At 50.1% G+C, this 22,433-nt stretch overlaps 1 protein-coding gene across 1 annotated transcript; it reads right to left on the reverse strand.

Annotated features, from left to right (window-relative positions):
• Positions 1-4,298: 4,298 nt before the first annotated feature.
• On the reverse strand, positions 4,299-16,247 carry CKAP4 (cytoskeleton associated protein 4). The gene is made up of 2 exons (XM_070410965.1): positions 15,652-16,247; positions 4,299-6,775 (listed from the first exon to the last, which is right to left on the reverse strand). The coding sequence occupies exons 1-2, from the start codon at positions 16,108-16,110 to the stop codon at positions 5,447-5,449; spliced, it is 1,788 nt and encodes a 595-aa protein (XP_070267066.1). The 5' UTR covers positions 16,111-16,247; the 3' UTR covers positions 4,299-5,446.
• Positions 16,248-22,433: the final 6,186 nt, after the last annotated feature.

Genomic DNA, 22,433 nt, shown 5'->3' on the forward strand with positions numbered 1-22,433 from the left:
CTGTGGGCTATGGAAAGCCCCTAGAGCAGTGGTCGGCAAACTGCGGCTCATGAGCCACATGCGGCTCTTTGGCCCCTTGAATGTGGCTCTTCCACAATATACCACGTGCGGGTGCGCATGTACAGTGCAATTGAAACTTCGTGGCCCATGCGCAGAAGTCGGTATTTTGTGGAAGAGCCACACTCAAGGGGCCAAAGAGCCGCATGTGGCTCTCGAGCCGCAGTTTGCTGACCACTGCCCTAGCCTGTCCTAGAGGGCTGGGATAGCTGTGTCTTGAGCTGATGGTTAGTCCATGGTGAAGCATGTGTAGAGATTCATCAGCTGTGTACTTCAGGTGCATGGGCCTTAAAGCACAGAAGTTATCTATAATAATAAAAGCGTAATATGCTAATTAGACCGGACAGCCCAATGACCTTCCGGACATCCTTCCGGATATCTGTGGGCCCAGGCATGCTGCCGTGGCTGCGAGGGTCAAGGATAGCCGCTGGTGGCTGTAAGGGCCAAGCCCCTTGCACAAATTTCGTGCATCAGGCCTCTAGTACTTCAATAAAAAGTAATCCCAAAAGTGTGAGGTGATTTTAAGTGAAGAAAAGAAGCCAGTTCTAGAGTCATTCCGACCACAGGTTTTTAACCGAGAAAACTGGGTTCTAAATGTGGCTCTACCACACCCTTATCTGTGCCTGGTAAATACTTGGAATGAGCTATTTAACCTCTCTGTGCCTCGTTTTCTCCATCTGTAAAAATGGAAATACTAATAGAATCTTCACTGTTGTGCCATTTTGAATGAGTTAATCCTTGCAAAGCCCTTGGAACAGTGGTTGGCACATAGTAAGTGCTCAATAAATGTTAGTTATTTCTCTCATTACCGATGTAGGTCAAGCACAGTGTGATCTCTATGGATAGAGAGACAAAGACACAGCCCTGTCATCCATGGAGTGCACCACCCAGTGGGCAGCCAGCCTGTGGTTCCAGGACGGGAACACCGAGCACTTGGAGTGGGAGGAAGAGGAATGTGCAAAGGCACCTGGTGGTGGAGCAAGAGGTGCGTGAGGGATGGTTCATTTGGTCGGTGCAGTTACGAGCAGAGTCCATGCAGTTGAGGCTGGGTGGCAGGGAGAGAGCAGTCTGCAAGTTCCTTCTCAGCCCACCGTGGAGCTGGGATTTTCCCCTGAAGCCAAAGGGGGACACTGAAGGATTTAATGGGGGACACAGGCAGGTCTCCTCTGAATGGGAGACAAGGGAATGTACCTGTACCTCAAGACAGATACTGTAATTTGTACGTTTCGATCATATTTATTGCTGGTCTCCTCCCAGCTGGACCATGTTGATGGAGAGAAGGCTGGAAGATGCGGGATGGGGTTGCTGTGTCAGGGCTTCCCCCGGGGACGGGGGGGGGGGGGGGGTAGGGGGGCCGGGGGGGAGAGGCAGGAAAACAGAGAGGCAGAGAGAGGGGGTGACCCCTGAGCTTCTGGCTCAAGGAGCAAAGGGGCAGTGGTTTCACTTACTCTGGGGGGAAATGCTGCCGTTAGTTTGGAACCGTGTGAGAGGTCTGGTGGTGTGTGGCCAGATGTTACTAGAAAAACAGATCCGTATCTCAGAGTCACGCTTTGAGGAAGACATAGGGTGATTGCAAAGTATGTAACCACTGGTAAAGCATGGGTGCCCATGCATTAGAATCAATGCTGGCCATGGGCTGCGCAGGGTCCTGGAGGCCCCCGCTGTGCCTGGGTGTTAACCTGTCAGTTGCTGGGCTGTGAGGAGGTCTAGAGGTCCCAAGGGAGGCACTCAGGTGGCTCAGGGATACAGCTCTTTACCAAGCAGCACGTAAGATTGAAATACGTCTATCTCTGGTATGGCTGCACATGGACAAGCCCTGGAGCTCTCAACTCCATGCCAGATGTTGTGCTAAGCTAAACCCTCTCCACCCATGACCTCATTCAAACCTCACAACCACCCTGCGAGGTATCATCACCCCCATCCTCCTCCTCCTCCTCCTCCTCACCATCATCTCCATTCTAACGGGGGCAGTGGTAGAGCTGTCTTCTCACAAGTGTGCTGGTAATCTCACCTGGGAAATTTCACTGCAGCCTCTGATCCTGGTGCTGGATCACCTGCAATTTAATCCACATCTTCAATAGTTTGTGCACATTCCCTGTTCAAAAAGCAGGGCAGCCCGAGCCGGTTTGGCTCAGTGAACAGAGCGTAGGCCTGCGGACTGAAGGAAGGGTCCCGGGTTTGATTCCGGTCAAGGGCACATACCTCGGTTGCAGGCTCCTCCCCTGCCCGGGCCCTGGTCAGGGCTCATGTAGGAGGCAACCAATCGATCGATGTGTTTCTCTCACATCAATATTTCTCTCTTTCCCTCTCTCTAAAAATCAATGGAAAAATATCGTCGGGTGAGGATTTACACACACACACAGCAGGGTAACCGTGTTTCCTGAAGGTTCCCCTCTCATGGAGGCATTCCAAGGGACATCCCTCAGCCCTTTGCAACCTGTTCTAACCCACCCCCAGCCCAACCCTGGCAGAACTGACCACTCCCTCCTCTGTGCCCTACTGCACCTGGCTATGGCACCTGAAATTCCATATGACAACTACTGTCATCCCCACTGGAATGGAGGCCCTTGGAGGACAAGGATCCGGTCACACACACCTTGCATTCAATCGATGCTTAGCAAGCATCTGGCTATGGGCTCAATAAATGTTTGTTGAATGAGCAGACACATGAACGAGACTGAATTGTGACTACTATTTGGGATAAGATGGAACTCCAATTGCCCTACCATCAGGAATATGTAAATTCACAATGCATTCCTTTTATTTTCATCACTTGTTCATTTCTCTGACCCTTGTAGATATTTTCTACTATATTAAATAGGGATCTATTAAACTACTAAAGTCTAGGATTATAGACATGACGGAAGAGCAAGAATGTGCCTGATGCAACCAACCAACCTGAGAAAGAACTCAATTTAACTTTCTCGGGAGTATAGAAGTTTATGTTGCTCACCCCCTCCCCAAATGAGGGCAAAACTAGTTATTATAGCATATACTTATCAACTCTTAGACTTTAAAATAAAAATGCAAATGACTTCTAACACCCATAAAGGGCCAGTCCTGATTTGCAAACTGCTTTGGGAACATCATGCTCAGAGGTGTGGGGCCTTAGAGATGATGCCTCTGGCACCTAGAATGATTGACAGGAAGCTCAGAGATGAGGGCATGAAGCTACATATGCACTCAGGTCCTGGCCCACCTCCGCTCCCTGGGGTAGGGGATTGGGGGTGGGGGGGAGCTTCTGCTGCCTCAGGCTCTGAGCCGGCACAGCAGGTGCACGCAGGTCAGTGTGGCCCTGCATTGGTGTTGTTAGGTGAAGGATGTTGTCATGGTTTAGAGCAGTGGTTCTCAACCTTCCTAATGCCGCGACCCTTTAATACTGTTCCTCATGTTGTGGTGACCCCCAACCATAAAATTATTTTCGTTGCTGCTTCATTAACTGTAATTTTGCTAGTTATGAATAGTAATGTAAATATCTGATATGCAGGATGTATTTTCATTGTTACAAATTGAACATAATTAAAGCATAGTGATTAATCACAAAAACAATATGTAATTATGTTTTCTGATGGTCTTAGGCAAACCCTGTGAAAGGGTTGTTTGACCCCCAAAGGGGTCGCGGCCCACAGGTTGGCGACCCACAGGTTGAGAACCACTGGTTTAGAGGGACTGGGTTCAAATCTTGGCCCTGCCATTTCCTAGCTAATGATCTTGCATGTTGCTTCTCAGCCTGCTGCCCTCTGTTAGGTGGAAAACGATAATGCCTACCTCCAGGAAATATTAGCAGGAACAGAGGCCTATGGAGTGCTTAGCACAATGCTGGCACCCAGGTACTCAATACACCCCTGTATTGGGTAGGAGGTAGAGGCAACCTGGGAAGTAAAGGCAACATGCCTAGGTTTGCACTGGGGCCGGAGGTTGCCAGATGGTCTGAGACCCTGGTTCTCAAACCTGGCTGCACATTTGAACCAGCTGGGGTGCCTTTAAAATCCTACTGCCAGACCTCTTTATAACCCCTTCATCCCAAATGCCTGAGGGCAGGCCCGGGCATTTTTAAAGCTTCCAGAAAATTCAAATAGCTAACAAGAGCCATGTCAATCGAAAGTTCCAGGCCTAAGAGTGAGGCCATCCCGATTTCAGATTTAAAAAAAAAGTCTGAAAACTTACCTTTCTAATCCTCAATGCTGCACATTTGTAAAAGACATCATAATTACTAAATTCTCTGAAAGCAACCACTCAGGAAAAGTAACAAAGCTCAAGTGTTTATTAAGAATTAAAAATACTGTAAATAAGCCATACAGTTCATTTCACAGTAAACTAAACAAACCTTTTTTTTTTTTATCGTTTTCTTTTCTTTCTTTTTTCCTTTTTGAAAGGCAAGACAGCCATTAAAGAACAGTACAGCCCGAACGGGAGGGAAACAGCCAACAACTACAGCAAATGCACACGCACCTCGCTGACGGAAGGGGCCAGCGGACCTTTTCCCGGACACAGTGGGGGAAAATAAAAAGATGCGGCCTCCAGTCTCCAGGGACACAGCCCAGGCCTTTGTGGACAGCCCCCATCACACATTTCCTGCAAGAATCCAAGGACTCCCCTTGCAGGGATTATAAATCTATGCATTTTGGGGGGACCCTACCAAGAGGTGGCACAGGTCGGCCACAGGGGACTCTGTGGGGTGTTGTGCCTTCACATTCAGAACCGTCTGGATTCTTTGCATAGTTACCTTTGAGATCAAGAGAGGACTCGGGAGAGGAAAGGGAGAGGAAAAAGACACCCTCACCACGGGAGGCCACAGTCCGCAGCTGCTGCTTCTCGGTTGAAAAACGAGGGGTCTCCCCGTCCCGATTCGGAGCTGACATTTATGAAATCTAACCGGTTTAAAGTGGAAGACACAGAGTGAGTGACATCTCCTGAACACTTACTTCTTCCAGAAGTATAAAAAAAGTAAAATGAATTTTCCTTAAAGAGAATCAGAGAGAAAAAGGCCCCTTCCCCCACTTTCTTCACTTCAAATCTGCCCGCCAGGCAGGCTTTTTGGAGGTTAGCGTTAATCTGCTTCTGTTAATCCTCAGGGAAACCATCCCCAGGCTCTGACACCAGAGACATCCCCGCCGCCCGGCACCTCCGCCTGCCGGCCGCTGGGCCTTCAGGAAACCAAGCAGAAGCTGAACACTTGAGAAACCAGTGTTGTGTGGTAACGACTGTAAATAAATTAACCGGGCACAGAAATACAAAATGCTTGGTGTCCCAAGTGGTGTCCCCTGCTCTTTAAGAGGGGACAAGAACGTGAGGGGGAGGGGCACACGGGAGAAAATAACCTTTTTTTTTTTTTTTTTTTGGTCATGAGAAATTGGACTTTCCACCGCGCCCTGCACACACAATTCCTTTAGACTTTTTCATGAATTTTTTCGACTTGCACAAACAACCTGTCCAGGTCATTCCTCAGGTCATCGAGCAGGCCCTTGGCCGATTCCAGGTTGTTCTCGTTGGTTTCGATTTTCACCGAGTAGGCCACCAAGCTGTCCACGGCAGTCCTGAGCATCTTCAAGTCCGCCTCCACCTGGCTGACGGAGGATTTGAGGTGGTCCAGAGAAGACAGCCTGTCTAGGAAGTCCTCCGGCGGCAAGCGGGCCGCCTGGGCTTGGTCCTGACCCAGCAGCGTGTGGACTTGCTCCTGCACCTTCTGGAGCGTGTCCACGGTGCTGGGGAGCTCGCCCACGCTCCTCTTCAGCTCCTCCACGTCGCTGTAGAGCGAGAGCTGGGCCTCCCCCAGGCTCCTCACCGTGCTGGCCAGGCCGCCCTTGTCCGCCTCCTCCGAGGAGTCCAGGCCGTCCAGGCGCTGCTGCAGGGCGGCCAGGCGCTGCTCGCACTCCTCGCTCTTGGCCAGCAGGGACTCCAGGCTCTCGCTCTGCCGCGCGGAGGCCATCTGCACGGCCTGGACCCCGTCTTCCACAGTCTGCAGCCGGGCGTCTAAGCCCTGGCTCTTTCTCTGGAGTGCGTCTAGGGCGTCGGAGTTTTTGAAGACCCCATCTTCTTCCGGCTCGAGGGACTGGGCCTTCAGCTGGCGCAGCTCCTCCGCGAGTCTCCCGACCTCCTCGGGGAGGCGGGCGGTGGCCTCCTCCGACCGGAGGACCTTCTCCTCGAGGGCCTGCAAGGTCAGGTGCTCCGAATCGGCCGCCTCCTTGAACTTCTGCTGCTCCTGTTTGAGGCTCACCAGCTCCTTGACCTCGGTGTAGACATCCGACTCCATGGTCTGAAGGGTGCTTCTCAGGGCCTCCAGGTCCTTGTCTTTGGACTTCAGAGAGGTTTGTATGCCCTTCACGACTTCCTTCAAGGCTTTCAACTCTTGCTTGTCCCCCTCGGAGTGCTCCAGAGAGGCAACCTTCGCCTTCACGTCGTTGATCTCCTTCTGGCTCCTCTTCTGGACCTCAGTGAAGATGGCGATGTTGTCGTTGATGGACTTGGTGAGCTCCGTCAGCCTCTCCTCCACCGTGTTCTCGAGGGACGTGAAGTCCCGCTCCCGGGCATCCTTCACCACGTGGATGCCGTCCGAGAGGTCCTTGAGAATCTCGTTCTGGAGCTTTTGCAGAACTTCGCTGATCCGGTTGATCTCGCTCTCCCCTTGCTTCATGACTTTCTCCGCGAGCTCTTGCTTATGTTGGAAGGTTCTCAAGAAGGACTCAAAAGTCCCCAACGTGGCTTGCAGAGACTGCACCTGTAACCAAAGGCCAGATGTTAACTGCTAAGAAGAGCCGATGAGTGTTATGCAACACAGCTCATTTCTTGTTGTCTGCCCAGCTTCCAAGTCCCTCCTCCTCTAGAATGGCACCACAATTTTCCTTTGGAGAACCATCCTTCCACATACAATCCATGTGGTTTGGGGGACCAACCTAAGGGCCACCCCCGCAAGTGCTCCAGGGATGGTTTATAACACAGGCTTAGCCAATCAGCACTCTCCATCCACATTCCCCCCAAATTGGAGCCACAGTGATTAGCCCAGGGATGGGCATATGGCCTAAAGCAGGCCAACAAGTCAATTCCAGAACTTCCTTTAAACCTACTCAGAAAGAAAGCCACTTCTACTGGGGATTGCAAGCTACAGAATGAGGGAGCCTGGAGCTGAGCTATGAAGACTAGCACAGGAAGAATGCGGGTCTAAGAATCAAGCCAGCACAGAGGGAAGCAGAAGTGAGAAACAAGATAACAAGATCAAGGTCTGAAGATACAATCTGAATTCCCGGATGCAGCTATACCTGAAGGAATCTCTCCCCACCCACTGCTCTTTGAGCCGAGTTTCTAGCTTTTGCAAGAGAGTCTCACAAATTTTCAGAGAAAAATAGCTGAGGCACGTGGGAGACACTGGGCTGGGAGGCAAGAGACAAGGGCCCGGGCCTCTGTCACCACTTTTAGCTGTGTGGCCCTGCACAAGTCATCGTCCTTACCTGCAACATGGGAGCGGTGGACCCGATGATCCTTCAGCATTCTCTGGCTTAGTGAACACATTATGATCCCGTTTGCCATTACACATTCATTTTAAATAAATTCCACCCTAAACAAGGTCTGACCTCGGAACTACCCCAGGGAGCTGGTTGAATGTACTGAGAGGCTGACAGATGATGATTAATGGCCCGGGCTTTATCCGAATGTGGTACACGGGGCCACATAGAACGCTTTCTTACACACACACAACAGGAAAAAGAACCTGAATCTATCAAGTCTCTAATTTTTTGAATTGGTTAGTCACCGATTCACAAAAAAACATACCAGTGAGAAATATGCCAGGAGGAAGCAATCAGCCAAATCCACAAAGTGGAAAATTCCACAGGACAAATAACCAGGATCTTCAACAAGTAAGTGGCATTTTAAATGGCATTTTAAAAGGGAGGAAGACAGGAGACTATTACAGGTTGAAAGAAATTTAAGATTTATCAATCAAATGTAATATGCGGACATAAATGGATCCGGATTCAAACAAACCAACTGTAAAAGAGACATTTTTTTAGAGAATCGGGGAAATCTCATCATGAACTGGGTATTAGAAGATAATAAAGAATATTTGTTAACTTTGTTAGGTATAATAGACTATGCTTTGTCGAAAGAAACAAGGAAAAAAAGAAGAAAAGAAACTCTTAAACGTTAGAAATAAATCCGAAAAATACTTTGGGTGTGTCAATCAGGGATTAATTTTAGAATTAGTTCCTAGTTCGCTATCCACAAGTCTGTCAGGGCAACACGGGGCCCTTCAGAGGGCTTAGAACAGTGGTCGGCAAACTGGGGCTCGAGAGCCACATGCAGCTCTTTGGCCCTTTGAGTGTGGCTCTTCCACAAAATACCTACTTCTGCGCATGGGCCACGAAGTTTCAATCGCACTGTACGCGCCCGCACGTGGTATTTTGTGGAAGAGCCACACTCAAGGGGCCAAAGAGCCTCATGTGGCTCGAGAGCCGCGGTTTGCCAACCACTGGCCTAGAACCAAACTGGCAACATTTTCTGAAGCTCTGCACCCACTTGTGCAGTGAATCTTCTGGGTAAGGGCAGGCCAGGCTTCTCTGCCCAGGCTGTAACCATTCAGAAGACCTGGGCCATTTTCCAAAACTGGGAACCAACAGAAACCAGGTGGGCACCCAACAGGGCGGTGGAGTAGAGTGCTTCAGCATCAAGCTGAGTGGAGAAGGGGTGGCGATGGAATGAAACAATAGAAAAAAATGATAATTACTGAAATTGGGATTCATTATATTGATCTCTTCTTTTGTTTATGCTTCAACATTCCCGTGATAAAAGGTTAAACAATGAAATAGTGTGGGCTCTAGAACCAGACTGCCTATGTTCATAGCCCAGCCTGGACACTTCCTGTGTGCTTGTGGGCAATTAACCTGGGTCAGGACACCAGGACGCCATGAAAACAAAAATAGCACCCGGCCCTGGCTGGCTTGGCTCAGTGGATAGAGCATCAGCCTGCGGACTCAAGGGTCCCAGGTTTGATTCCCGGTCAGGGCACATGCCTGGGTTGCGGGCTCAATCCCCAGTAGGGGTTGTGCAGGAAGCAGCCAATCAATGATTCTCTCTCATCATTGATGTTTCTATCTCTCTCTCTCCTTCTCCCTTCCTCTCTGAAATCAATAAAGAAATATTTTTTTTTTTTAAAAAAAGAAAAAAACAAAAACAAAAATAGCACCTGATTCAGGATTGTCTTGTGAGTTAATCTATGTAAAGTGCTTCAATTGTGCCTAACACACAGTGAATGACCAATAATTGGTAAGTGGCATCTTCATTATTGTTTAATCTTTCTTCTGAAGTAGCCCAGAAGCCTGGAGATTCCTAGACCATCCTTAGCCCAATGCCAAAGGGAAAACACTACAGGAATGGGAAAAGGACACCTGGGCTCCAGTTCCAGCCCCACCAATCACAAGCTCTGTGGGCACAAATAAGTCACACTCGCTTCCCAAGTCCCAAGCTCCTTGTCTATTAGCAAACAGGTTTCTCAAGTCCCTTCCGGCTCCCACCAGTCTGTGATTTTAAGATAAATTAGACTAAGGTTCTCAGGGACTCTAGGATATTAGACAATTTTCCTGCCCAACCAAATATAACCTGAATCATTAAGGACAGTGGAGAGAACTCACCTCTAAAACTAGGTTATGTAATCACAGTACTTGCCTGTTCTAAGCAGAGCACTCAGAATAGAGGTGTGAGAGCAGTACCTGCAACATGCAGGTGTTCGCCAATGTTTTCTGAATGAATCAAAGAATAAATGAATTAACAGAGCAAAATCTAATGAGGACCAAGCTGGTCCATTTCCTCTCTGATCCCTGAATGTCACCCTGGGCTGGCTCTTTACAAATGTCTGGGAAGGGGACTAGATCAGAAATTATGAATGAAACCAAATAAACCAACCCTTAACATTACAGAAAGAACATAGAAAGTGCTGCCCTACTGATGCTGTTGGTTGTTCATTTTTACATGCAAAACCCTTGTTATAATTAACACTACGGTGTCGGGTGAATTTCCCGCCAAAATATAAGATGGCGCGGGCAATTATTTAGGTTTCCCGCGCAAAATCAGAGTTAGTTTAAAATGCCTATATCTTTTGAAGTATGGGTTCGAAGTATGGGTATGAAACGGTTCGCATACGCAGGTAGGTATCTTTGTGAACGGCAAACAAACAAATATTTGGTAATACGCAGTTACAATCGGCCCGAGTTTACACGTTTCCCGCACTCCAAGTGTTAACTAGTGGCCGGGTGCATGAATTCATGCATATTAAAAGGGAATTAATTTGAAGAAATATTTTAATATCGCTATTTGCCCTTTCTCTATAATAGAAGTGTCAACCAAATTCACAATCGACAATGACAGATGGAAACAACATGCATGCGATTGGCGCCAGCAAGAGCTTTAATATGTATTGTGCATGCAACTGAGCCTTTTATAGACATAGAATAAACTTGCTTCATTAGACCTGCTTTCTGATGTAGCTAAACTTTTTCCAGCCCAGTGAAGCACCCCAACTTCTCTTTCAGGTAATTGTCAGCAACACAGCAGTAAATATCAACACAAAGCAGATTATTATTGTAGATCACACAGGGAGAACAAAGGGTAAAATAGTTAACTGCAGCAGTGTTTGACTATATTCTGCACAGTGAGAAAACCTGAAGTCATTTTCAAGGTCCACCATTTCTTATTTCTTTTCAGTTGGGTCAAGTTTCTAAACTTCCTAAATCTCTGTTTTCCGGCTAATGAAAAGAAAATAGGATTCCACCGAGTCTCCTATCTACCTACTCCAGGACTTCTGTTAGGATCAAATGAGATGAGGTATGGGAAAGGGCTTCACAGACAATTGGTTAAAGCGTAAAATGTTTCCAACTGGCTATAAAGTAAGTCGTGTTCCTGGGCTGAAGAAATTGCAAGGAGGCTAAGTCATCGCTAGGGAGAGGAAGCCTGGAGTTGCTATGTGATGTCATTACCCAGACGGACACTTAGCATATTAGCCTTTTATATATATAGATATTTGATGGATGCATCTGTTCCCCCAGTATATGTGGAGTGCCACTAAGTGGTGGGTACTGGACAAGACGTCAAAGATAAAATAACAGCTAAGACAGAATCCCTGCCCTCAAGGAGCTCACAGCCTAGGGAAGGGGGATGGTGGTGACTGTTCTTCAGCAGAGTGCTTACTGTAAACCATAATTATGCAAAGTACTTCACAGACATCATCTCATTCCATCCTCATTATAATGTCACTAGAGGCCCAGTGCACGAAATTCGTGCACGGGGGAGGGTACCCTCAGCCCAGTCTGCACCCTCTCCAATCCAGGACCCCCAGGGATCTGGACTAAACTAGCAGTCAGACATTCTTCTCATAGTCCTGGACAGCCTGCACCCTCTCCAATCCAGGACCCCCAGGGATCGGGACTAAACCAGCAGTCAGACATTCCTCTCATAGTCCTGGACATAGATGAGTGCAAAATAAATATGATGCATTAAATAATAGCTGCTCGGTCGTTTGGTTGCCCCTCACTAACCCCCCTGCCGGCCTGGTCACCCCATGCAGCCTGCTGCTCGATCGTTTGGTCGCCCCTCACTAACCCCCCTGCCAGTGACCTGCCGGCCGGGTTGCCCCACACAGCCTGTTCGGTTGTCTGTTCGGTTGCAATGGTCACTTAGGCTTTTATATAGATAGATGTGTGGCTCTCACTGATCATTTTACAAGTGAGGAGCTGGAGATGGGTAGAGCTGAGGATCAAAATCCCTGAAGGTGGGACTTCAGAGCCTGAGCTCTTAACCTCTATGCAATATGCTTGGGCAGAGGTGTGTTCAAGTGCGCCGAGTGCCTGGAGATGCTGCCTAACCCTGAAGCCCCGATTCCTGGTCAAAATGGGAAAACAAAGAAATACGACCAGAGAACTCACTCTTCTACAAATAAGTGGTCTCATCAAACCACCCCCACCCACTAGGCCTAAGCTGACTCCTTCCACCACTTTAGGCCACCCTGGATCTGCCAGGGCACCCCAGGACCTTCAGCTCCACCACTCAGGGTCTGTGTGTGACCCTGAACCATAACAACCGCTCTAGGCTCAGCTGGCCCCTCTGTGAACTAATAAGTGGCACTTGCGTCAGAGGGTGGCTGGGAAGCACTTAAGAGAATGCCCGGTCTTAATATGTGAATACTAATTATGAAAAACACTGTAGGTATAATACTATGAATAATAATAGTGAATACCAATTATGAATAATAACACTGTACGTATATGTCCCTGCCAAGATCCAAACCTCAGCCCCAACCAAGCCTCATATTGAGTTATAAAAAGGTTTCAAACTTAGGTTGTCAGAAGACCCACTACTCAATCCAAAATAACTTACTGTCTACCCAGAGTTGCACACAGAAGGGACCACACACTGTGGCAAATCCTACTACTATTCTGGGCCTGTTCTGAGTTACCTGTCAATGGAGTAAGCATAAATTGAGCACTACTGCGTACCAGGCCAGGCATAGGAAAGATAACAAAATGAACAGATGAGTGGTTGAGAGTGTTCCAGGATACCCAGCCAGTGTGGTTCAGTGTCGACCTACGAACCAGGAGGCCATGGTTCTATCCCTGTCAGGGCACATGCCTGGGTTGAGGGCTTGATCCCCAGTGTGGGGTGTGCAGGAGGCAGCTGATCAATGATTCTCTCTCATCACTGATGTTTCTATCTCTCCCTCTCCCTTCCTCTCTGAATTCAATAAAAATGTATTTTTTTAAAAAGTGTTCTAGCCCTAGCTGGTTTGGCTCAGTGGACAGAACGCTGGCCCATGAACTGAAAGGTCCTGGGTTCGATTCCAATCAAGGGCACATGCTTGGGTTTCGGGCTCAATCCCCAGTAGGAGGCATGCAGGAAGCAGCCAATCAATGATTCCCTCTCATCATTGATGTTTCTATCTCTATCCCTCTCCCTTCCTCTCTAAAATAAATTTTAAAAAATATTTTTTAAAAAAAGTGTCTGGGAGACAACTGTGATTTGAAACCTAGCCCTGCCATTTACTAGCTGTGTAGCTATGCAAAGTTACTTGTGTCTCACTTTTCTCATCTGCAAAGGGGGATCACAGTACAGCTGACCCTTGAGCAATGTAGGAGTTAGTGGTGCCAACACCCCTGCAGTCAAAAATCCACATTTACCTTTTGACTCCCCAAAATCAAACTACTAATAGCCTGTTGACCAGAAGCTTTATCATTAACATAGTCAATTAACATGTATTTTGCATGCATTCTATATATAATATACTGTATTCTTCCAATAAGTTAAGCTAGAGAAAATAAAATGTCATTAAGAAAATCATACAGTACTGTATGTACATATTGAAAAATCCACATATAAGTGGGCCTGTGCAGTTCAAACCATGCTGTTCAGGGTCAACCGTACTTATCCCTTGGGGGTTGTTGTTAAAGAGATGAGTGCAAAATAAATCTGATGCATTAAATAATAGCTTGATTATGCTCCTAAATCTATATATATAAAAGCCTAAGCGACCCAACCGTTATGACAGGTTACTATGATGATGCACTGACCACCAGGGGGCAGACGCTCAATGCAGGAGCTTCCCCCTGGTGGTCAGTGCACTCCCACAGCCAACCTCCTGTGGTCCCTCCTGTGGCTGACTGGCCCTGATCAGCCCAATCGCCAGCCAGGCAGAGTGACCCCACCAGCACACGAATTTGTGCACCACGCCTCTAGTTAGTATATAAAGAAAGAAAAGTCACTAAATAGTGATCACTATTTCAATACTTTACAGATGGGTGGATTCTTAAAAATCTAGATGGGACCCTCCTCTTGCTGTGTAGATGGGAAAACTGAACCCCAGAAAGGAAAGGACTCTACACAGCAGTGACGAGAAGGCGCAGGAACCAGAAAAGAGGGAATAAGAGGGACAGGGAGGAAGTGAAGAGAAGAAAGCCCAATTTCTTCAACCTAGTTTCATGACCTCCCCCATCTGGGCCTCAATTTCAATCACCCCTCTCACAGCTTCCCATGACTCTATTATAAGCAGGGTAGCCACCTGCTGTCCCTCAAACATGCTCAAGATTGTCCCCTGCCTGTGTGTTCTTCATGCCTTTTCTCAACAGTTACTAGACCTCCACTGACCCTACCCTGACCACCAGGATACAGGCCGAGGCAAACTCCACACCCTCTTTCTTCTGGACAGTTCCCATTTCTCCTGATACAAACCTACTTATGTGCAGCTTCACAAATGATTTGTGTCTTTTCCGCTTCATATCCTCCGCGGGGCCTACGTGAAGCCATATGACTATCAGACTTCAATAAATATTATGATTGGTTAGTAAGTGGGTGGATGATAAGGACGAAAATGGGAGCCTGGTGATTATACTCCAACAGCAGTTCTATTTTTTAGAAATGATTTCACATTCCGGATAGGCAAAGCAGCACTGCCTACTTAATTCAAAAAAGTCACCTCCCCTGGCCTGCAGCACAGAGCAGGCTGACTCATTCCAGTTGCTCTGCCCGTCTTGAGGGGGAAATTCCCAGTCCTGCATACTCCACAAAAGTGGAGAGGAGCTCAGCAGGCCAGGCAGCATGCTGGGAAAAGGAGGCAGCAGTGTCAGCCTCCTAAGTGGTGGCGGGATTTTTTATTTCAATCAGGCAACCAACTTCCATTGAGCAATGACATTGGTGGAGGTCGGAGGAGGAAGAGGAGGAGGAATGAGATTTGAGGGTCTTGCACTTGGTGTGGGAAAACACACAGAAGGGTGGAAGGCTAAGCAACTCTGTGTTAAAACTTGGGTCCATCCACACACCTGAAATAGGCCCCTGTGGACCCTGAAGCGGACACTGGACTGGACATTCTCGTGCAGCCTGCCACTCGCTAGCTGGGGTCTTGATCGATTCCCTTAATCGCTCTAACCCTCAGTTTTCTGGTCTGAAAAATGGGAGTCAAAACTGCCAGTCCCACCTCTCTCCCAGGGTTGCTCCGAGGATTAGATTACAAGGGAGTAAGCCTCCTACACACCACCTGGGCGGTATTCCCCAATAATAATGACCTACTAGCTTGGCCTTGCCTTTCCTCTCCAGCTGAAGTGTGCCGCTTCAAAGGCCCACCTGGGCACATGGGTCCCATAAAGGACAACGGGGCCCACAGATACGCAGTCTTTCATTTGAACTTCGTGTAAGTGAATCAGACTCCTAGGTCTTCCTTCCCCAGGCTCCGGACCTATGAGAAACTGGCTCAGGTGTCCCCCACTGGGAGAGCTGAGGTGCTTGCGGCCTTGCCAGAGGCTTCCAGGGATGCGCTGGCTTCCCTTCCAACCTCCTCTCCAGACAGCTCTGCCCATTCGGCGGCTCCTGATCCAGAAAGAATGGGTTCCCCCGAGCCTGCCCGCTTCCTTACAGGTCACCGCTCATGTCCAGTGACAGGCCTGGGCCCACCCTCCCACCCTCGCGGCGGTCCATCCCTCGGGGCCGATTCCTCCGCAGCCATTAACAAAGGGGGTCAGGGGGCCGCCCGGGAGCCTGGGGGCCGGGTGAGGGGCCGGCTCCGACCCCGGGTCTGGACAGGGAGAGGGGGGTCCGGCTGTGGGGGCGGGGGCCGGGGGTACCCACCTTCTGCTCGACGCCCTGCAAGCCCTGCCCGAGCTCCTCCCGCTGCCGGCAGAAGTCCTGGTGGCCGCGCCGGACCTCCTGCACCTCCTCCAGGACGTGGTGGACACACCAGCCCGAGAAGGCGGCCGCGGCCACCAGGACGAGGTAGAAGAGCCAGTTGAGCGCCCGGCCGAGCCTGCGCGAGCAGGACGCCGAGGACGAGGCGGCGGCGGCGGCGGCGGAGGAGGCAGCGGCGCCGGCGGCGGAGGACTTGCCGCCGCGGTGGCCCTTGCCGTGCGCCTGGCTCTGCGGCGGCGGCGGGTGCTGCTGCGGGTGCGGCGCGGGCGGCGGCGGCTGCTGCGGCGCCGGCGGCGGCTTCTTGGCCACGTCATCCGCGCCGCCCGACGGGTGGGCGCCCTTCTCCGAGGGGCTCGCGGCGCCGTGGCCGCCCTTGGAGCCCCTTTGTTTGGCCGAGGGCATGGCGAGCGCGGCGGCGGGGCCGCGGGCGGCGAGGCGAGCGAGCGGGACGCGCGGCGCCGGGAAACTTGCGCGGCTCCCCCGGGGCTGGGCGAGCGGCACGCGACGCGGCGGGCGTCGGAGCGGCCGAGAGAGCGGGCGGGCGGCGGGCGGCGAGGAAGGAGGCCGGCGGGGGAGGAGGGAGGAGGGAGGAGGAGGAGGGGGCCTGCCTCCGCCGCGCGCGCCGACCCCGCCTCCCGGGAAGGAAGGCCGGGAGCCGGAGCGGGGGCGGGGGGAGCCTGCCACGCACGCGGGCGCGCGGCCCCTCCCCTGCCGCCACGACCCCAAAGGGGAGGGCCGGGGGGGGCGGGGTCTCGGAGGGCGGGGGTGGGGGTGGGGATGGGGATGGCGGTGGCCGATCGGGGTCTACGGGGGCCGAGGGGTGCGGGCTGGCCGAACGGGGCTACGGTGCCCGGGGCAGGCGGCTGAAATGCGGGAGAGCGGGAGGGCGGCCGGGCGGGGTCTGCGGAGCCGGGGGCCGGCGGCCGAGGTGGCCCAAGGGAGGGGGTGAATGGCTGGGTGGACCGGTGCTGAGACTGGCGACTGAGCTGGGGCCACGGGGGCCTCGGGGATAGGCGGCCGAGGTGGGGGTGGCCAGGCCAGGCGGGTCGGAGGGAGGAGAGTTGGGGATGCCACGGTGCAGAGGGCCAAGGGCGCGCCCCCTCCCTTCTCGACCTGTGCGGAGAGAGGAAATGAGGAGGGCGTCCCAGGAACCCTGCCCCTGGGAGGAGTAGGGGGGCGGGAACAGACCCCCCCATTCCTTCCCGCTGGGAGTTGGGGCATCCCCGCCCCTCCCGTCCCCACATGCCATCCTCCGAGCCCGCCACGGGGCCTGGCCCTGTCTCTTCCCCTGGGTTTGCAGGCGGAGGCTGGAAGAGCTGTCCCTAAAACCCCGTCAACCCGGAGGCACAAGTGGGCCGGTTAGCGGAGATTCTCGGGCTGGGTGAAGTCTGTTTGTGGAAATACACGCATTGAGTGTCTCCTTCGCCCAGTCAGTCCACTGTCAACGCTGTTTACTTTTTTTTCTGAATCCCGGTCAACGGCGTTATTTTCTGGGGGGCGAGGGGGGTCCCCGCAGTCTGTCCAGAGCCCCTACTAGCGACAGGTTCTGGAAACCAGCTGCAGGGCACTAGCAGGGCCGGGATAGGGTTGTGGCCCCCACTTCGACAGGAGCAAATATATTGATGCCAAGACTGTGCGTAGCAACTTACACGTGTTCTTAAAACTGCAGAAACCTGGTAAGGCCGGAATTATTCTACCCGTTTTACAGGAAGGAAACTTGAGGCTGAACCTCCACCTCAAGGTCACATTCAGCCACCTGCTTCTTCCAGAGTCCGTGCTGCTTAATCACTTCAGAATGGGAAGGAAATGGGCCCCCATGGAAATGAAGCAACTTCCCACTCTAGGGCTAGTTGCTGCCGGGGCAGGGACCAAACCCCACTACACTGCTTTCCTCCCGAACCTGGTGTCTGGGGTATGTCTGGCACTGGGTGTGCCCAGCAATGTGCTGTAGGAACACAGTTTCTTCTGCCTGTTCTCTCAATTCTATTTTTCAAAAACACTCCCTGTTCTTAAGGCCGAGCTCAAATGCCACCTCTTTCATGATGCCTTCCCTATAACAGCACCTGACACCTCTCAGGGGACTTTGAGACAGCAAATAATTGACCATATATATGTTCAAAACAGCAAGCCTTTGTTTAGCTCCCACTATGTGACAGGCAGATGTCTGCAAACTATCAGCCTCCCCTCCTTGAGGACAGGAAGCAACCATTGCTTATATTTCTCTTTGTATCTCACCTGGTAAGGTGCTTTTAAAAATCTCTAGTGAATGAATGAACACATGAGTGCCTGCCCTCAAGGGGCCTGCATTACATTTGGAGAAACGTGCAGAAATGTTTTGAAGCTAAAGAGTATGGTTGAGAATATACATGTAAAGGGAACTTGAAAGGCAAACCCCTGGGCTGTGCATGGGGAAGTCTTCTGGGCCAGAACGGTTTTGAGCAAAGCCTTGAAGAATGGATTTGCATAGGAGGAGAGCAGGGGGGATATTTCTGTGGCAAAAATGGGGTGAGCCCAGGACACCTGCCTGATCTGAAGGGTGTGTGGTGCAATATAAAAAAGAAAGAGATGAGCTGGGTGGAGTGGGTCCAGATTGCAGCCAGCCAGTCAGGCAGAAGAGTCACCATTAGTGTGGGAGGCTAGAGTAAATTATAGTGGGTTCTACAAATATAATCATCTGCGCCTAGTTCAACCGGGCACACAACTCTGACCTTGGGTGGGGGTTGGGGACGGAAAACAGAACACTAACTCATCAGAAGGTGCTAGGAAAGCCTTGTTTAAACCTTCAGCTGAGTTCTGATTGTGTTTAGGATTTCTAGCACACACGAGCGATCATCCTCCTTCAAGCAGCCATCCATATTAAGGCAGAGACAGCAATAACTTGCAAAACAGCTTTGGGGGCCCAGCCAAGTTCGCCTGGGAGGCAGGAGCCCTACTTTGTTAGCCCTAGTTCTGCCACCAAACTAAAGGTGACCTTGAAACTCACACTTAACTTCCTCTCTGGATTTCATGGTCACCCTTTCTGCCTCTCTAAAGATCTTTCTTATTACTAATCTAGTTGTTTAAATATAATTTTATTGATTTCAGAGAGGAAGGGAGAGGGAGAGAGAGATAGAAACATCAATAATGAGAGAATCATTGATCAGCTGCCTCCTACACGTGCTTTGACCTGGAATTGAACCATGACCTCCTGGTTCATAGGTCAGTGCTCAACCACTGAGCCAGATCAGCTGGGCTATTAATCTATTTCTTAGAGAAAATAGTCATCTAATTGTTACCAGAAATAATTAAATATTTAAATTTTTAAAGTTGATTTAGACTGTAAGCCAGCTATAAAAGTGGGGTTGTTTTTTGTTTTGGGGTTTTTTTTGTGTTTGTTTTTTTTTTTCCCTCAATTTTCTGACTCTGCCAAGCCCTGGAAGAATAGAGGGAAGCCGGAGGGGACTGTTACTATTTTCAGTATTTCTCCTTCCTCCTTTTCCTCTGGGAGGTGGTGAAGTACAGTGGTTACGACACAGGGTCTGGAATAGACTGACTTGCGTTCCAAGTCATTTTTGTGACAGACGGGGGAAGGTGACCTCTCTGAATCTCTGTCTTCATCTGTGAGACGGGGGTAATAAGAACTACTTCACCGGGTTGTTGTGAGGATTAAATGAGAGACACTATATAATACCGGGCACATAGCAAGGCTCAGTGAATAAGGGGGAGCTAACACAATTTGCAGAGTCATTGAGGGGAAAGTATAGCTGCACAGACCTTGTACGTCTGGGTTTCAATGATTTTCTTTCATCATTATTTCTTGGCGCTTCCAGCACCATATGTGGCTTATAGACCGCAGGCTCTGATGTATTTAACTTGACAAAGCGGGCACTGTCTTCCTCTGAAGCCTGGTTCCACGGTGGTGTTTGGCTGCACCCAGTGGAGGAGGTTGGTAAGTAGGCGTGAAAGTACACCTCCTAGGGCAGGAAGGCACTGACAAGTCTCCATGGAGGTTTCCATTCTTCTGCCCCGTCTTCTGAGTCAGCACAGCATGCACTTAGTCGAAGTTTTCCTTCTTTTCCCTCTAGAGTTCTCTCTTCCTTTTCCGCTTTATCCTCCCTAAAGTGTGTTGATGGCCCCCTAGCTTGTCCCCTGGCTGGGGACAATGAAACAAGAAAGGGCCGGAGAAATGAGCCTAGGCTTTGGCTCACCAAGAAGTCAGAGAAAAGGAGGCCTCGGCACAGGTTCAGGGGGTTTGCCTGCATGAATTGCCACTGCCTGTTGCTGCCCTGGTTGCAAGCCTGGTGGGGTTCCTTAGATTGTAGTAGGTGCATACCTGTGGGGAAAGAAGGGGGTGGGAGTCCTGGGCATGCTCTTGGGAAAGAGAGTGCGTGCTCTGGGACCTTTGTGTTGAGGGGTTTTAAAGACAGGGTGTTTAGGGGGGATCTCAATAGAACATTCATCATCTTTATGCTGATGAACCAAAATGAGGTTTATTCTCTTCATCTGTCCTTGGCTGTGGTTGGCAAATGGCACTAGTTGGATTTCTGCTATCCGTCTCCCTGAGTAGGGTGACTTCAGCTATTTACCCTCTGGTGGGGAGGGAAACGTGCAAACCATTTATTCTTAAGTGTCCCTGGTTTAGAGAAGATGGGATTTACTAGATGGCTGCAAGCTACTTGGCACCCAGATTTTCTAGATGGCTGTAAACTGCTGCCTAACTATCTGTCTCCGTTTCCCTGTTCCACTTGTCCTGGCTTCCCCCTTCAGCGACTTCCATCCCTGAAATCTTTTCAAGGTGATGAGGGAGGGCAGTCTGTCTTCGGTAGCTGCTTCCTGCTGACAGAGGCTGTGGTCCCTGCCTGTATAAAGTGTGGAAGTCTCTCCCTGTCTGATTTAAGGAGGACAAGGGAATGGGATCAGAGACTGGGACAGAGAGGCTGCTAGCTGATTCTTCCAAAGTAGGGACAAGCTTGAATCCCCGGAACATCATCGTCTTGATATGGAATTCTATCATTCCAGAAGTGAGGTTGGCAGATTGCTCCCTATTTCATCGACTCAATTATTTAGTCCTGAAAATAAGTCAGTGCAGTTAAATAAATGGTTGAGTGTCACTTCAGGAGGTGGCGATGCAGATGGGCCTTCAAAGTGAGACCTATATTGTATAAACAAGCAATCAGGTATTTAATGAGGAGTATGCCTATGAAAAATAGAAGGGAAAAAAACAACAAAGGTTAATGATCACAGCAAATTATAAATCAAATTCTGAGTCTGTAAAACTGTCAGTTGAGAAGGCTGAAAGTTTCTTTTGCTGGAATAAAAATGTTGTAGATGGTGGGAACGGTACCCAATGTTAGACCGGTGGGGTCAGACTGGACCTGGGTTCAGCAACCTCAGTGCTTGAGATCTGGCTAGGAAAGAATTCAGAGCCAAGACTCAAACTATCAGAGAACTTTTATTTATAAAATCACAGAGGTGGAAGAAGTAATTTGTAGAAGAAATGCGCTTAGGAAGCAAGTTATAGAGGCAAAGGAAGGGCCCTTGGAGCTTGGGAGTGAGGAGGCGAATGGTAACCTGCTGGGGGGAGTGGGAGGGAGGAAGGAGGAGGAGGAGGAGATGGAGGAGAAAGGGAAAGGGAAAGGCATGGGTGTGCTCCTGGGAGGGAGAGTGCACTGGGTCTTCCTAAGGATTTTAAGGGTAGAGATTTCAGGGGAGGTCCCAGGGGAAGACCTTAATAGAATATTTGTCAGCTTTGCAGGTGTGTCCTTTCAGGGTCTAGGTCTCCACTGATTGATTCGTCAGCATCAGGGAAGGGGGTCATCACCCAATGCAGCTGGTCCTGAGGTCAGCCGTGGGGTTGCGTGCCTGGTTTTGCCACTTTTCTGGGCTTGGAGTTGAACTACAACTGAGGCCTAGATGTTATCTCTAGGGAGGAAAGGTCAAGGGGTCCAAACCGAATGACCAGTGACTTGCTAGGAGAGGAAAGGTCACCCTGGGGCGAGGTTCCACCCTACAATTGTCCGTTGCTAGGCACCCAGTGCTTTCCACCCTGGTGACCTTCTGTACCTGACCCATGGCCCTTGCTGTGCTCATGTCTGTCTAACTGCCTACAAGAGCAAGCAGTGACAGTCTGACAGATCCTCTTCATCTGCAGTTAAATATCTCTGGTGATGTCATCAGATGCTCAGGTAAATTCTGTATGGTTGATATTGCATCAGTAGTTCTCAAAATTCCAAGTCGAAGGACGGGAGAAAAAGAAAACATTAGCTTAGAGGGTTAAAGACAGCTAGGAGAATTCAGGAACCAGTTCAGCAAAGCCTCTTCGGAACACTGTTGGATTACATGGATCATAAACTACAAGATAGAGCTTTACAAGCCTGCAGCCTTCTTGGTTTTCTGCATTTCAGAATGTCGAAAATGGAAAGCCCCTATTACTGCTGATTGCCTCTTCTCTGTTCCAGGTTGATGACACCCACCCACCCCACCACCCCCAGAGGTCAAGGCATGGGCCTGAATGCCTTGCAAACAGCATATGTGTTAGATGTGGGGCCTCCCTTATAGTTTGGTTCTGGAGAGCTAGGAGACCCCCTCCCTCTAAGCCTCATGGTTCATACTCCCAGGAGCTCCCCAGCTCCAAATCCTATGGCTCCATGCAGTTGAGGAATTATTTCTTGGAGCTCCTAGCACCATATGTGGCTTCTAGACCACAGGCTTCACCTCCCTGAGTCCCAGCTTTTAGGGAAGATAAC

The sequence above is a fragment of the Myotis yumanensis genome, unplaced genomic scaffold (genome assembly GCF_028538775.1).
Source record: "Myotis yumanensis isolate MYYU_CA2020_CCGP unplaced genomic scaffold, mMyoYum1.0.hap1 SCAF_3, whole genome shotgun sequence".
NCBI classification, from domain to species: Eukaryota; Metazoa; Chordata; class Mammalia; order Chiroptera; family Vespertilionidae; genus Myotis; species Myotis yumanensis.